The 15,558-nt window shown below is 41.4% G+C and overlaps 1 protein-coding gene across 2 annotated transcripts; it reads right to left on the minus strand.

The window, feature by feature from the left end:
- Nucleotides 1-1,204: 1,204 nt before the first annotated feature.
- LOC121893580 (transcription initiation factor TFIID subunit 4-like) lies at nt 1,205-15,531 on the minus strand. Of its 2 annotated transcripts, XM_042405582.1 has the most exons (16): nt 14,322-15,531; nt 13,401-14,180; nt 12,548-12,687; nt 9,877-9,996; nt 8,784-8,873; nt 8,498-8,620; nt 8,177-8,266; nt 7,827-8,039; nt 7,576-7,717; nt 7,348-7,450; nt 6,882-7,051; nt 6,668-6,798; nt 5,917-6,042; nt 5,013-5,069; nt 4,786-4,908; nt 1,205-2,619 (listed from the first exon to the last, which is right to left on the minus strand). In XM_042405582.1, exons 2-16 carry the CDS (start codon nt 13,999-14,001, stop codon nt 2,455-2,457), a joined length of 2,394 nt encoding a protein of 797 aa, XP_042261516.1. In that variant the 5' UTR covers nt 14,002-14,180; nt 14,322-15,531; the 3' UTR covers nt 1,205-2,454. The 2 variants fall into 2 exon arrangements, with proteins under 2 accessions (XP_042261516.1, XP_042261522.1); XM_042405588.1 differs by lacking the exon at nt 1,205-2,619 and adding an exon at nt 2,629-4,671 and having other exon boundaries at nt 13,401-15,531.
- Between the last annotated feature and the right edge of the window lie 27 nt (nt 15,532-15,558).

Raw genomic sequence — 15,558 nt, forward strand, 5'->3', positions numbered from 1 at the left:
AGGTGCAGTGACTGAGACGTCGCTAGGCAACCGCACCATCCCTGTTGCTGCTCTGCCTCTGGCACTCAAGTGGGAGCTTATGTGGACTTAACTCTGAAAGAGCAGTAGTGTTGAGGAGTGGAAGGGGGGATTACCAGGAAAAATATTGGATTGGGTTGAGGCACAAGGCGCGAGGCCTTACCTGCTTCACCACTGCCACCAGACAGAGACGCCATGAGAGACTGTCAGGCCACGCTGGTTCTGTACTCACAACAGAAAGCCAAGGTTTTATCTGGCTCTGCTTTTTCACAGCAGGACAATGCTTTGATATTATTAACAATCCATACTGTTTCTTTTTTGCCAAATGTTGTGCAAAATGCCTGACAGTTTGGCCTAGAAGTCTGTAATGTGGGTGCCCAGCAGAGCAAAATATAAGCATGTGAACAATTAAGTCAACCAAATGTAACTAGGTAATATTAACTACAAAGAAGAACATGAAGATGCAGTTTCAGTCCATGTCCACCACAGCAGAATCCTGTAATGTGGTAAAATGAGCTATTGCCACCTACTGGCTCCCAGATGTACTTTCATTATAGAAACTGAAATTGTGGCTGATCATCACCGATGGCTCCAAATGTACACTTATTGTTCCTCTTTGGTCGGTGCGCAAACGAAAGCTGCTCCCAATCATTGTAACATCAGGCTACTCTCCCAGTGGCAGAATGGCCTAATTATTTCCAGCCTATGGTTGTACTGAATGTTAGCAGCTGATGTGGCAGCTGTTGCCAATGCACCATGTGTTAGGCTGATAATGGAGACGGACTCAAACAAGACAGCCCAACAAAGAAGAGGACACTGGTAGCAGACTGTGTGTGAGTGTGTGTGTTTCCATTTTGGGTTGAGAGCCGTGTGTTCTGCACATGGGAGTTGTGCTCAGTAGATGCTTGTATGGACCCAGGGGACACACACACCGTGTGCTGCATGTGGCTTTACAGATGTTAGAGGATTAACTGGAATTATCAGTGTACAGGTAGAGTAAGAAGGAATTAAAGGCATTCAGCTCATTCATGTACAAAGCCACACTCAGTATCCTCAGTGCCACATGCAGCACATATCCAGGTCTTCTAATGATGCAATGCTGCCCCCTAGTGCATTACAATGACATTCAAAACAACGCTGGTGACCCACTGAAATCTACTGCATACATCAAACCAAAACCAGTTATTGTAAAATCATTGTTTATTCAAACCTTTCAATAGAGAAAATGCATTTTTCCTTTTGATGGATGGGTAAATTCTCAAGTCTATACAAAACTGTGTGTAAAACTTTAGCTGTAACATTTACAAATATACATGAGGAAACTATTTTCTTAAGTCATAGATACCAAAAAATCTAAGTCTAAGTCTGTCCAGTAGCACACCAAAATATAAGCAGGTAGAGAAATGATTGGAGGACACTGTCAGTCACCACTGAAGGAGTAAAAATGTGTGTTGGTGGGCAGCTACAAAAATAGAAATCAGTTTCAGGTAGATGTATGTTTGGTATAGCAATACAGGTTAAAAGCCTTCTGAAAACCTGTTTAAGTTTTATAAATCAACACAAGTCAAACTAATTTCAAATAACAATTCAAACTGATTTTTTAAAAACAACAAAAAAACTCTCTTCACACACTGAAATCTATACACCTAACAAAAGTTTTTAAAAACAGATTTTCAACATGTCCTATGCAGGTAAACACACATTTTGTTTTGAATTTAAGCTACATGAAACAACTGAGGTGTCACATGAAATTAAATAAATAACTAAACATTAATTTAAGCTTGCGTTTAGTAAATAAATATGCTGAAAAAAAAAAAAAATCAAGTAAGGTAACAGAGATGACAGATACAGAGCGAGTTACTGCTTTGTGAGTTACAGCAGAGTTAATTGCTTCGGGGTGGCTATATGGCTTATTCATAGTCAGGAAGGCAACTCAGTAGGTTACACAGTTTGGAGTTCAAACTAATTCAGTTGACAAAAACGAAAAAGAAATCATCATTTAATAAAATTAGTTGGCGGTCTATTAAAACAAATGTCGATTTTCATTGCTTTAAAGCCTACTGCACATAAAAATAATCAGAAAATAAACTACTGTTACAGTGCATAATTGTACAATAAGTCATTTGTTCATACAAAAACCCTTCCTCATAAAACATATAATCCATTTTTGCAAAAAGGAGTTGTACAGTAAGTCCATGACTGCTCTGCAAGAAAATAGGCCTTATTTGAGGAGGGAGGTAGAGAGGCCATCCAATATGGCTACTTTTGTATTTTAGGTTATCAGGTATATCTGAACAACCTTAACATGTGCCAAGTCACTGCTCTCCTCCTCTTCACTTGTAAGAGTCTCTTATGCTCTGTAGTGGGAGTGGTTGGTCTCTCCACAGACTTCACCCCCCCCTCCTCCTCCTCCTCCTCTCCTCTCTGACATCAAGCCTATTTGAGAAAGCCCTTATAGAGGAAATGGGAGCGACTGGTGAATCTCTCGTTCTCCAAACAGAAGAGCAGGTCCCTGAGATTGACACGTGTGATGCGCTGCCGTGTGGGTCTGGAGCCTGACGAACCAGCACCACCAGACAGAGAGGGACCTGTTCCTGATCCCTGCACCAAGAGAGACAGATAGCAGACAGAAATAAAGGGTGAGAGTAGGGAGTGGGTATGTGATATTTGAAATTTGTGAGGGTGTCAGGAAGTAGACCCAAAGTATAATTTGGCAGAGTTCATGGAAAGATTGTAAAGTAGCTTATCCAGTTTGAAAAAACAGAAACCTGTTTTTGCTTTTAATAAATATACACCTTTTGAATCAGCTGTAACTGAACCTTTGTTGCAACTGAGAGTGCATTGAAACTAGTTAGCAAGCCAGCAAGTCTTAACAGTCAGCTGAAAATAATGAATAAATGGTTGAAATAGATAACTAAAGGTATTATTATGTGGTTAAAATAGTTACCTAAAACTAATGGATTGATTGGATTCAAATAGCTAGGTAAAGAAGTAGCAGCCAAGTAGCTAAAATAATGTATAAATGGTTGAAAAAGAGAGTAGAAGTAATGAAGTGGATGCAATTGTTAGCTAAAAGTAATGGATAAAATGTAGAAATATCTAAAAGTGATGGATAAATGGTTGAAATAACACTAGTTCAGGTGAATTGGAAACTCTAAATTGCCTCTAGGTATGAATGGTGCAAGTAGATTTGTCTGTCTATAAATGTTAGTGCTTTTAAAGACATTGTAACATGTCAAAGTGTATTGGGCACCACCGCCCCGGACACAATGCATGAGAAATATGAGTAATTGGGAAAATGAAAATTTTATATGAGGGTGAGTTAAGAAAGTGGCTAGTGTTTTAGAGCGAATTCTTTATGTAATCATGTTTCTAGCCTCTTTCTTGATACATATAGTTAATCACCATGAACCTTGTAAAGGATCTTTTTTAGCTAGTAATGCTATGTAGATTATTTAGGAAGCCTTGCAGTCATAGCCTCTGTTGCTGCTAAAAGAAACTACTTAAAATCCTGTTGAAGTACAGCACCGTTTGGTAATGTGTAATTCACAAGATGTATTTGTTTAATTTGGTAACCACTTTCACACTACCTAATCGCTGCCACAGCAATTTGCATTGAACTTAAAAGAGTACAACACAACTGTGCGACTGTTTTCTGTATTTATAAAGAACATTATAAAGAAGCAGCATTATCACTGGGGGGTGAGGGCGAGTGTACAAATAGACACTCATTAAATTATTGCAAGCTTTCACAAAGCAAGTAAATAAAGGACATATTGTTACCTGGACATTAGTTTTTTTTATCTGCCTATTCCCACCAGAGACGCTTAAAGGACACAGGGCCATTTATTACAGCAAATGGTTAGACACTTATTTCACAAAAATAGCTCTGCTCTTGTTGGCGCTCCCCAGTATATCCAAACAACAAATACAGCGGGGAGTGAAAGAAACTCCCAAACACTTAACAGAGCAGAACCCCAGCCCATGCATTCAATATTTACTGTATATATGCAGTTTATACAACAAGGCAACGTCCACTGTCACTAAGGGAAACAAAAATCTAGAGCAGAAGGAGGTCTGGTGGTCAAAGGAGAAAATGAATCAACACAAGCAGTAACAGTGATGTGTAGCAGGTAGAACCAAGCATAACCAGCAGCTGTAGCATCATAAGTGAAAGTGTCACATTATAAATACCGCCTCATTGTACTGATTGAATGTGACTTGTAACTTGTTTAAATTTGATGTGTGAATGTAATAATCAGCTGACAGCGTGCATGAGTTCACTGATCTGCCAGAACTAATAAGAAGCTTCATTATATTATTTTCTCCAGGTTTCTGAAGAGCACAGATGACTGACAGCAGGTTTCTGTCAGGGCAGTGTGGGTTGTCAGCCGCAGTTCGTCACTAAATCAACTTTGTCTGGATTCTACAGTCACCCAGGAGAAAGACAGAACTGTTAGCTCTAACATTAGCTATTTCTATAAACGATATTTTATACTGACAAAGTGACAATGACATTTACAACCTCAGCTCCCGACATTATGTTGATGTCTTCTGTTGAAGTGTCAGTCATAAGGAGTTCCCCTTTACTGTCTCTGTTTAGCCATAGTGGCAACTGTTCCTCACGCTCACTAAGTAATTTAAAGAGATGTTCTTCACATAGGAAAGAAGAGTATCAGATTAAGAAAGGTACATGGTGATACAGTATATGACAACTGGCCCAGAATAAAGAAAACTGCACAGTTTAAGTACTGTGGTGAATGTTACCTCCGCTGTACCAGAGGAGGAAGGAGAGTCCAGAAGTTTCCTCTTCTTCCTGGGGCCGATGGCTGCCAGAGCCGTCAGGTTGGCCTCCCTCTGTCTCATCTGAGCCAGCTCCTGCTGCTGCATCTGGACGACAACACACACACACATACCAAGGTGGAGATGAACCATAGAGTGCATAAACATACAGAAACGGAGACTTGTGGGTTGTCCTCCTCCTCTCGTCCTACCTCTTTTGCCTTCTGTTTCAGACGCAGCTGCTCTGGGTCCTCTTGTCGAGCTCGAGACTGCAAGGCCAAAAGCGAGACACATTACTAAATGATGTCTGCAGAAAAAAGACCAAAGACCAGGTTGTGTAGAACTAGAGATACTGTGGAATTTGAATTGATGAATATCTACAGTCACATGGAAAACATTCAGAATTTGTGAAGCAGATTCTAAGCCAGAAGTCTGCTGAATATTACATATCCATCAATATTTACATTTAGAGCTGAAAGGTTTTTAGACTGAATGAAAACCTATTTCATTACTTTAACTTATTTTGTTATGCCCATTAAATCCATGTATCATGTTATTCTTAATGTCACATCGTTATTGCAAGTTTATTTGATTTTATAAATTTGTCCCTGCTGCCATTTGATTTATCACACAGTGCATTTGTTAGAAGCCCTATGAGTTATATTCATAACAGGCAACCTGAGGGTGAGTCCAAATCAATCGCAGGCGACCTTTTGTCAAACTTTCTAGAATATTAAAGTACCTCTGGAGTGTAGAAAAGCTTTAAGACACCAAAACACTAAATGTAGGCCAAAGAAATCATCATTTATTACACACCTGCTTTTATTAATACACTTACTAAAAAGTAACAGATGTTTCATTCTGACCAGAAAATAACTTGAACTACTTAAAGTTTGTTTTCAACCTAGAACTTTAATGATATGTCTGCTGAATGTAATATACTGTATGTACTATAATCAAGGTAATTAAGTGCATGTCTTGATGGTTGTATTAACTGTTGTTTCAATCTACCAAAAATCTTTTAGCCAGGTAATCAAAGCAGTTATTTGTAACAAAATTAGAATTTTATTCAACAGAATTTCAACAATATCCTGTTATGTCTGTGCCTTGCTGTACCTTAGCTGCCTTTAGGAGGATCTCTCTCTCCTGTTCCTCCTTCCGCTGTTTCTCTAACTGGTCCAGCTGCTCAAAGAACTTCAGCTGAGCACGAACGTCGCTGCTCTGTTCATAATTTTCATCCTCCTGTTAACAGACAGCAGTATTACAATGAAAGAACCAAAAGATTAAAAAGAAAATAAGACAGTATGAGAGATTATTGCAGATATAAGGACTCAAAACATTTCAAGATATATGTCATTTGCAAGGTAAAAACCATGTTCGATATACAGTGATAACATTATCCTCAATGACCATCGCAATTTACCAGTGAGATTTACCCAGAGCTCTGGTTTTCCTTAGCTACAGTGTGCTACAATCCGTTATCTGTGGTTGGCATGGGCATGCATTGCTCAGAAAACAGTCAGCCAATCAGAAGAGAGGGCCACTAAGCAGACAGGAAACAGCCCGTTTCAGGCTGACTGAGACAGAGGGGCTGCATCCATGGCTTGTACAGCTGTAACTAGGTGATTTTTACCATAAAAACATGCAAAATATGAAAATATATGAAATAAATATATAATATAAAATATATATGATATGAAATATATGAAAATATCAAACTGGGAAAGGGGCATAACATGATCTCTTTAACGTCTTAGTACCGACATCCAACATCTACAAGAATCTGGTAAATGCTAAATCTTAACAAACAATGGGGGGGAAAGGTTGTACTAATGCAACTCTATCCATAACAAGGCTGTAAACAAACCTTGAAATTGACATTTTTCTGCTGGGCTACTTGGGAAACCTTTTCCAGCAGGTTCTGGAGTCGCTGCTGAGTAGCATGGGAGACATAGTTTACCACATCTGCACCCAGGTCTGTCACCCCAACCTTCCTGCCTGGAGCAGAAACACAGAGAGACCTTAGGGCTTAGAGCTTATAGATGCATGTTGTACAGTCAACAATGATGTCAGTGTCTCACCTATCTCCAGCATTCTCCTCTGCAGCAAAGCGCAGGAAAGAAAAGCCTCGTCCTTACAGGAATGTGTCACTGCTCCCACTAGTCCTGAATTGGTTGCTAGGATATTAGCACTTTCCTCTGATAGGTTCACTCCGGCCATGGAGGCCACGTCGTTGATGTCATCATCATCTCTGTAAACGTATATGCATTAAAGCAAACACTAGATTGAATCCAGATATGTCTCATGGAAGAACGGACAAAATTTAAATGTGGAGAAATCTCTATGACAGCTACATATTGCTTCATATTTTTTCTTAAGTTATAAAAGATATGCTAACAAAAATAATATTCAAATGTACCTTCATTTTTATTTTCCAAAGTTTCCAAAAAGTTAATTTTTTACCTACAAGTAAGGCTAATACTAAAACCTTTGTGATTACAAATTAAATATATTTGGTAAAACTGATTTGAATTATTTTGTTCTTACTTAAAAGTGCCACCCGCCTCTTTCAGCTTGTTCTTTTGAGCTGGAGTCAAGGTTGCAGCAGAGACTTGTTTAGAAACAAGTGGCACTTCCGGTCTCACAGGAACTGGCAGACAAGGAAAGCGACATGTTGATGGACTACATCAAATCACAGTAAATACTACTGGCCAACCAGTGAAAGATACACATGCACATGCAAAGCCAGAGGTACCGTTAAACTGACATCCTCACCTGGATGCAGCTCTTTAATCTGGACCTGCGGCTGTCCCAGCACGATGCGGCCAGGGGCCTGATTCCTGAGAGTCACCATGGGGGTCGTCGGTAAGGTTACCTGAGGTCTCAATATTGCCCTCTGCTGCTGAGGCTGGAGAACCTGAAAGGGTAACATTTCAAATGCAGATTGTGTCATTATTACTCAGAGCATCACTGGAGTTGAGTTGAGCAAAACTGAACATCTAAGTTGATATTTAATATTGAGTTACCAGTGAGGGGGTCTGTCCTGGTTTGCTGACGCCTGGCTGGAGCTGAGGCCTGCTGATTGGAGCAGTGAGGCGAGGGGCTGGGCTGCCCAGGACCACCGTAGTGGGGGTGGGTGAGGTGGAGGAGACTGGACTTGAGGCCGGTTGGGGGATCTGACTCTGCTGAATGAAGGCTGCTGAGTCTGGAGTCAGTTGCCTCAAGGCTGGGAGGCTTCTCTGCAGACAAACATTACAAAATGCAATCAAAGATGACTCCCTGTTTTCTGAAGTCCAAGAAAATGTACCACTCATTCTACAGATCTTTGCTGGAAGGTATATCAATGAAAATAACAGTAGAATATAAGCCGTCTTACCTTGAGGAAAGGCACAAGGTAAGGTTGGGGTGAGGAGTTGAGTTCTTTGTACAATCTGCTGGTGAACTCCTCTGCCTCCAGTTTGCCCTCCTGGTACAATATATGGACATAAAAGCTGGAGTGAGAGTTGTAATATTGGCAGGTGCGGATGATGCTTCATTTCATTGAAGATTTTACACTTTTAATTACTGAGAGGGATTTTTTTTCTTTTAAATAAAACATTATATCTCATAACTTCCTTTAGAAAAAGTCCTCAATAATATGTTGATTGACAGGTTACCACCATAAATAGTGTTTCTCCTGTTCTTAAGGGTCACTCACCAGCAGGTCCTTGACCAGCTCTCTCACACTGGCTGCAGTCTCTGTTGATTGCTTCCCAGTGGATGCCAGCTTGATCAATGTAGACAGGAAGTTCTTACATTTCTTTACATTCTCCATTGTCTCCTGCCAGAAACACAGATCACATTAAAATTAGGAAATTAAAGTTTAATTTGTAGATGAAAGGATATGCTATACATCAAATCTCATGTCATGAACTCTACAGTTAAGTTAGAGTACTTGCAGACACCCAGCTCTGATCTGATCCCTTGAGTTTGGCGTTACTCACTTTGCTCACTGTTACTGATGTAACCGTGGTCCCAGCTGTTTGGCTGACTGTCCTCGGGGTCACTCCTGGTACTGCAGCCCCAACTGAGCTCTAGGAAGAGAGAAATCATCATCATAACATGTTATTTAGGTTGCTGAAATGTTTCAAAGGCTGCTTTTAATGTTATGGGAGAACACGGAGTGTGTTATAGAGCTGTTTCAAAGTCGCTCAAATACATCAAAGAAACTTAAAGTTCATAAGAGGAAACAGGTGTGCTCCTGCTGCACTGAATTTCGGTTAGACGTTCTTCCTCAAAAACCAACTTCAGTGTGTTTGTTTTCCCCAAAGATATTAGGGGAAAATGCAGCGCTCTGGTCATATGCCTTAATCATTTTATGATCATTTTATTTACAACTGGCAAATCTGCAGACACATTTTGTATGAAACCCTCATCAGAGCATGGTGAAACTCATGAAACTTAAACAGGTTGTTAGAGGAAGAGATCTGCATGAACCATATTTCTGTCATACCCATCCACTCCTATCTGATGTCTACATGCTTTTTTTCAGACAGAGGACTGAGCCAACAAAGTTATAGCTATGCAATTAGTCTAAATGTCCAACAGTCAAAACTAATAATTTTATTAATTTCTTGTAGCAACCCTTAAAAACAAGTAACTTAATTGTATTAGTTTTATATCTATAATTATCTGAAGTGAAAAAAAAACAAAAGATCTTCACAGTTCGCCCCAAAATGATATCTAAGAAAGTGCACATGTAGGTTCATACTTTAACACAGTATAAATAAGTAGAATTAATACATTTATTCACACTGAGCACCAAATTAACATATCCTCTAGAGAATGTAAAACTCATAAAATCATTCTAGTGTCACTTTGACACATGAACTTGTAATATTATTATATATGCTAACCCTGTTTTACATTTCTAATCAATCAATCTAATCAGGTATGTTTACATTCTGTGGTTTAAGTGCCTAATAATATGTGCAAGTGTAAAAGTCTGCAGCTCATACAAGTAATGGACACAAAACAATGTTCAACAAGCCAAATAAACACTATCAGAAATGATTTGACACAAACAGATGAGGTTACCTGAAGGATAGGAGGTCTGTGAAGAGTGGTAGTCGCAGACAGTGACGTTGGAGTTGGACAGCCCTGTCGGACGATGGTGGTGGGAGCCACTTGTCTGCTGATGATGGTGTTTCCAGGAGCCTGACAGAGAGAAACGTAGTTTCATCAAACCAGAAATCTACCTATTCCATTCTTCTAAATTCAGAAATAAAGGGCTATATCTCCTTAATCTCCTTTATCTCCTGTAGAGAACCATCAGCTGGCCGACGACTTTAATGTGTTTTACTGCAGGTTTGATCGGCTCACTTTCACACCCCTCAACCGCTCCAACTCAGACATCACACAACCAACTGCATCCCCTTGCTATCACCCCTCCCCTCCCCCAACTCCCCACCAGCACTGACGGCCTGTGAAGAGGATGTGTGTCAGCTCTTTCAGAGACAGAAGATCAGGAAGGCACCAGGCACAGACGGTGTGTCATGCTCCTGTCTGAAAGTCTGCGCTGACCAGCTGGTCCTTATCTTCACACGGATCTTCAACAGATCACTGGAGCTGTGTGAAGTCCCCTCCTGCTTCAAAAGCTCCACTATCATCCCGGTCCCCAAGAAACCCTCCATCACTGGACTGAACGACTACAGGACCATTGCCTTGATGTCTGTGGTCATGAAGTCCTTTGAACAACTGGTGTTGACCCACCTGAAGGACATCACAGGCCCCCTGCAGGACCCCCTGCAGTTTGCCTACCCGGCAAACAGGTCAGTGGATGATGCAGTCAACACGGAACTGCACTACATCTTGCAACACCTCGACTCTCCCGGGACGTATGCAAGGATCTTGTTCGTGGACTTCAGCTCGGCGTTCAACAACATCATCCCAGAAGTTCTCCTCACCAAACTCACCCAGCTGACTGTGTCCGCCTCCACCTGTCAGTGGATCACAAACTTCCTGACAGGAAGCAGCAGGTGAATCGCTTTCAGCACCCAGACAGTCATCACTGGCACACCTCAGGGATGTGTGCTCTCCCCACTGCTCTTCTCCTTCTACACAAACAACTGCACCTCAGGAGACCTGTCTGAAATTTGCAGATGTCATTGGCCTCATCCGAGACAGAGAGGAGTCTGCATACAGACAGGAGGTCGAACAGCTGGCCCTGCGGTGCAGTCACAGCAACCTAGAGCTGAACACGCTCAAAACTGTGGAGATGACAGTGGACTTTAGGAGGAGCCCCCCACCATACTCAACAACACTGTGTTGGCTGTGGACTCCTTCAGTTTTCTGGGATCTATAATCTAACCCTTAACCCTGACCCTAAACCTAATCTGAAGTGGGGGTCCAACATCAACACAGTCATCAAAAAGGCCCATCAGAGGATGTACTTCCTGCGCCAGCTCAGGAAGTAAAACCTGCCTCAGGAGTTGCTGATCCAGTTCTACACTGCAGTCATCGAGTCTGTTCTCTGCACTTCCATTACTGTCTGGTTTAGATCGGCCACTAAACAGGACACGAACAGACTACAACGGACAGTCGGGTCTGCAGAAAAGATTATCGTGCCGACCTGCCCACAATCACTGCAAACTCCCTGCAGACCCCTCACACCTAGGGCTGGGTGATATGGACAAAATCAAATATCACAATATTTTTGACCAAATACCTTAATATTGATATTGCAACAATATTGCAGGGATGACTACTGGGGCTTTCACAAAATACTTACACAATGAGACTTTTGATAAATAATCATCAGTAATGCGGATATAATGACTAAGTGGGTAAAGGAAACAGTAAAGGAAACAGTCTGGTAAGTTCAGAAAATTACATCACTTTACAGTAAGTCAGCCCTTAAAACCAAAGACAACACTTACGGCATATCATAATATTATGATATCCAAAATCTAAGACAATATCTAGTCTCATATCACAATATCAATAAAATATTGATATATTGCCCAGCTCTACTCACACCCTGGACATGACCTGTTCCAACTTCTCTCCTCTGGCAGGTGCTACAGACCAAAACCACCAGACACAGGAACAGTCCCCCCACCCCCCGTCACGCTTGTGAACAGTTAACTCACTGTGATACTGTATACTAACTACTGCACCTTTAGATTATATACAGTATATATCTATAAAAAACAAATGTGCAATACATTCCACTCACTACTGTATACCTGAACAGGCTGCATATACTCTACATAACCACCTACTATATCTTTTACCATCTAATATTTATCTCAGCACTTGGTGCACTTATCTGCACTATTTATATCCTGTTTATGGTTCACAGAAACAGTTTCACCTGTATGTAGTCATTTCTTGTGTAGATTTCTGAAGATTGTTGTGTTATTATGTTTTGTTGTTACTCTTTGTAAGTACATTGAGAGCCACTTAACTGAAGTCAGTTCCTTATCTGTGTAAACATACTTGGCCATTAACGATGATTCTCATTCTGATGAATATGTTTGCATTAATAAAGACTAATTAACAACACAATAATATACAAACACACTACTAGCCACATATGTATATATAAATGAGCTAAATCGCATCTTATATTCTACTCAACAGGTGCTTGTCTGTGTTGCAGGAGGCAGGCAACCTGAACATGGGCTGTAATACTGACCTTTACACTAAAGTGAAAAATAATGGTTGCCAATACAAAGGCCTTCCTAGTCAAACTGTGTGATCTCACCTGGACAGGAGGCATGTTTGTTGGCGTAGTAGTCCGAGGTGCCATGCCTCCCTGAGTCTGAGCCTGGGCCTGCATCTGGGCCAGGGCCTGTTGAGGAATCATCAACAGCTGTCCACTCTCACTGCGTACAAGCACCATCCCTGAGGCAAGTCAGAAAATATATGAGACAGCTTGATTATAATTATATTATCACATGAAATCGCTAGAGTCAAAATCGATGGTCTTCTATATAAATTAAACAGTGCACAGCTGAGCCACTATGCAGAGTAAACATGATCAATTTATGTTGTACATTAGTATTAGTGATTTACTGTGTAAAACAGTCACTGTAAATCACGATAGATCAGTGTAAAGCTGCAGCGATTAGACGATTAATGGATTAGTTGCCAACTTTTAAATTAATCACCAGCTATTTTGATAATTGATTAATTGTTTTGAGTCATTTTTTAAGAAAGAAAATGTCCAAATTCTCTGATGTCAGCTTCTTCTATGACAGTAAACTAAATATATTTGGGTTGTGGACTGTTGCAGACAAAATAAGACATTTGAAGATGTCACCTTGGGCTCAGGGAAACAGTGATTGACATTTTTCACCATTTTCTGACATCTTATAGACAACAACCAATCGATTAATCGATAATGAAAATAATCGTTAGTTGCAGCCCTACATCAGTGTTATTTAAAGTGGGTGTACTATTCATAGATAAGTCTAAGGGGACACACACTGTCTATGTATTCTCTACTGATGTTAATCAATCTATCGATATATTAATTACTTTTTATTTGGTATGGCTTGTCCAGTGTAGAAATAATTGTCTATGCACATAAAGTGCAATATTGTGAGTTCACTCACCCGGGGGGAGCTGGATGTTATGTACACTAGGCTGTCCCGGGGAGGTCTGAGGAAGCCTTGGGGCCAACATCTGAGGCATCGGGGGTCGGATCCCGCCTGGACCGGCAGCCGGAGTCCGGGGAGCGCTGACGGCACCGGGAGTGACAGCCTGCTGCGGTGCTGACTGTATTATTGTTGTGGGTGGCTCTGCCTTGATTATGTGCGACCCTGCGCTCACAGACACCGAGTTGGACGGCTGGCTGCTGTTAACAAGCGGAGACTGCGTGCCGATACCTGTTGTACTGGAAACCACTGCGGGGCTCGCATTATTGTTCCCATTTAAAGTTGCACCCGACCCCGCTGTTTGCATAGGCGGCCTGACGAGCGTCACAGTGGGTCCTGCTGCCTGGCTCACAGTCGCAGCTGAAGCGACAACACTCTGTGAGCTCATGAGAGGCGTCTGAATTACACTGTTTGACACTGAGGGGGGCATTATCGCGCTGGCCAGCCCTTTTGACAACACGAGTCCACTGCTGACAGCTGTGACAGATGTCGCAGTGCCACTTGTCACTGTCGTCCCCACCAGAGGGGCAGCAGCGCTTCCTGAACTGTGCGAGTTCATAGTTTGCCTCCCATTGAAACTCCGCACCGAGAACGAGCCAACTTTCTCCTGGTGATTAGGGAGATAAGTTACACCGCCACTGACAACAAGTGCTCTGCCAGGGTCGTCCGTGCTGGCCGTCGACGCGTCCGTAGTTGAACCATGGGGACCTGGTTATGATGAGACCCCCTGCACTGCAACTTGTTTAGAAGGAGCAGAAACAATCTTGGATGTGATGGGGCAAGACTCTGACAAAACTACTGGTTTTCTCTGCTCCGGTGCTTGCTTTTCATGTATACTCAGAGAGACTAAAGAGCAAAACAACATTAGTTACAGCGTACCTGCTCAGCAACCGTCTTGACCAAGTCCCAGCTGGACATTAGCTCGCTTGTCCCGGAACTATAGCCATGTAATTACTGGGTGCCTCGTGCCTACCAGTGATTATTGTGACAAAGAACGACAGTTGTGACTCTACAGACCGTACAGGATGATAAACTACCGCTTTATTCACCTCTGTGTGTAATAAAAGCTCATCCAGCGGGCCGGAGCCAACCGCCATCTTCACACTCTCCTGCGAGCTTGTGAGAAGTGAGGTATTTACCAGTTGACCTGCGCATGCGCACAACAACTAAAACGTCTTCGTGGAAGCGTGTCGGCGAGATGTGATTGGCTGCTCCGCATTCTAAAAGGCGGTACCAATGGCTTCAACCGTCATTCCAACGGATGCAAGAGACGGAACAACATCACAGCGCAGTCGAAATGTTTTCGTCAAATGTTACATCGTTGCTGGCTTGTTTACGCTGTCACGATAACTGGTCCGTTACAGAATTGTCCCGTGCGGGTTTTAGTAAAGTAAAAATGTGGTTTACAACAAGCGAACAGTCCGAATTTCAGAGTTTAGTCACTGCCGATACGCTGTGCAAGATGGCTCCACCGTTTTGGCCAGCAAGTGAAGTGGCTTGCTGTTGTAAAGAGGCGTTTGAGGGCGCCACACCCTCCTTTTACAGAGGAAACACTACTGTCAGCCCGTCATACTCCCTTTTTAGATAAATGCACAAACATAAATAGAGTGTTCTCTTTCATTTATGTGTTGAAATATCCAAATGTAACTTATTCAAAAGTTGCAAATTTGGAGTTTATATAGCTTTTAATGGCTCTTACGAGGTGCATAAGCAGAAAGGCATTTCGAAAAATTTAAGATTTAACTACTGTAAAGTGGTATGTAGTTTTCATATGAAATCTGAACGCTATGTAGTCCGTGTGTATGTAATCTTAGTGTGGGTATGACATTTTTGGATTTCAAGCAGAGTTTCATTAATATTTTTTATCAATATCAGTCACAACTGTGAGAATTGTACCCACAAACTATTAATACATAATAAAAACTTTGTTATATTAACACCCAGGGTAGACTAATAAAATGATAGTCCCAGTTTAAAAATGAAAGTGTGAGTAAAATTTAAACTAAAATGTAAATGCCTATTATTTTCAGATCGCCATTTCACTATATCCATTTGTCATTTCGGTGTATTTTTTCAGTCTATTTTTAATATTGGATTATGGTCTTATTATCTTAAA

Source organism: Thunnus maccoyii, chromosome 3 (assembly GCF_910596095.1).
Source record: "Thunnus maccoyii chromosome 3, fThuMac1.1, whole genome shotgun sequence".
Lineage (NCBI taxonomy): Eukaryota > Metazoa > Chordata > Actinopteri > Scombriformes > Scombridae > Thunnus > Thunnus maccoyii.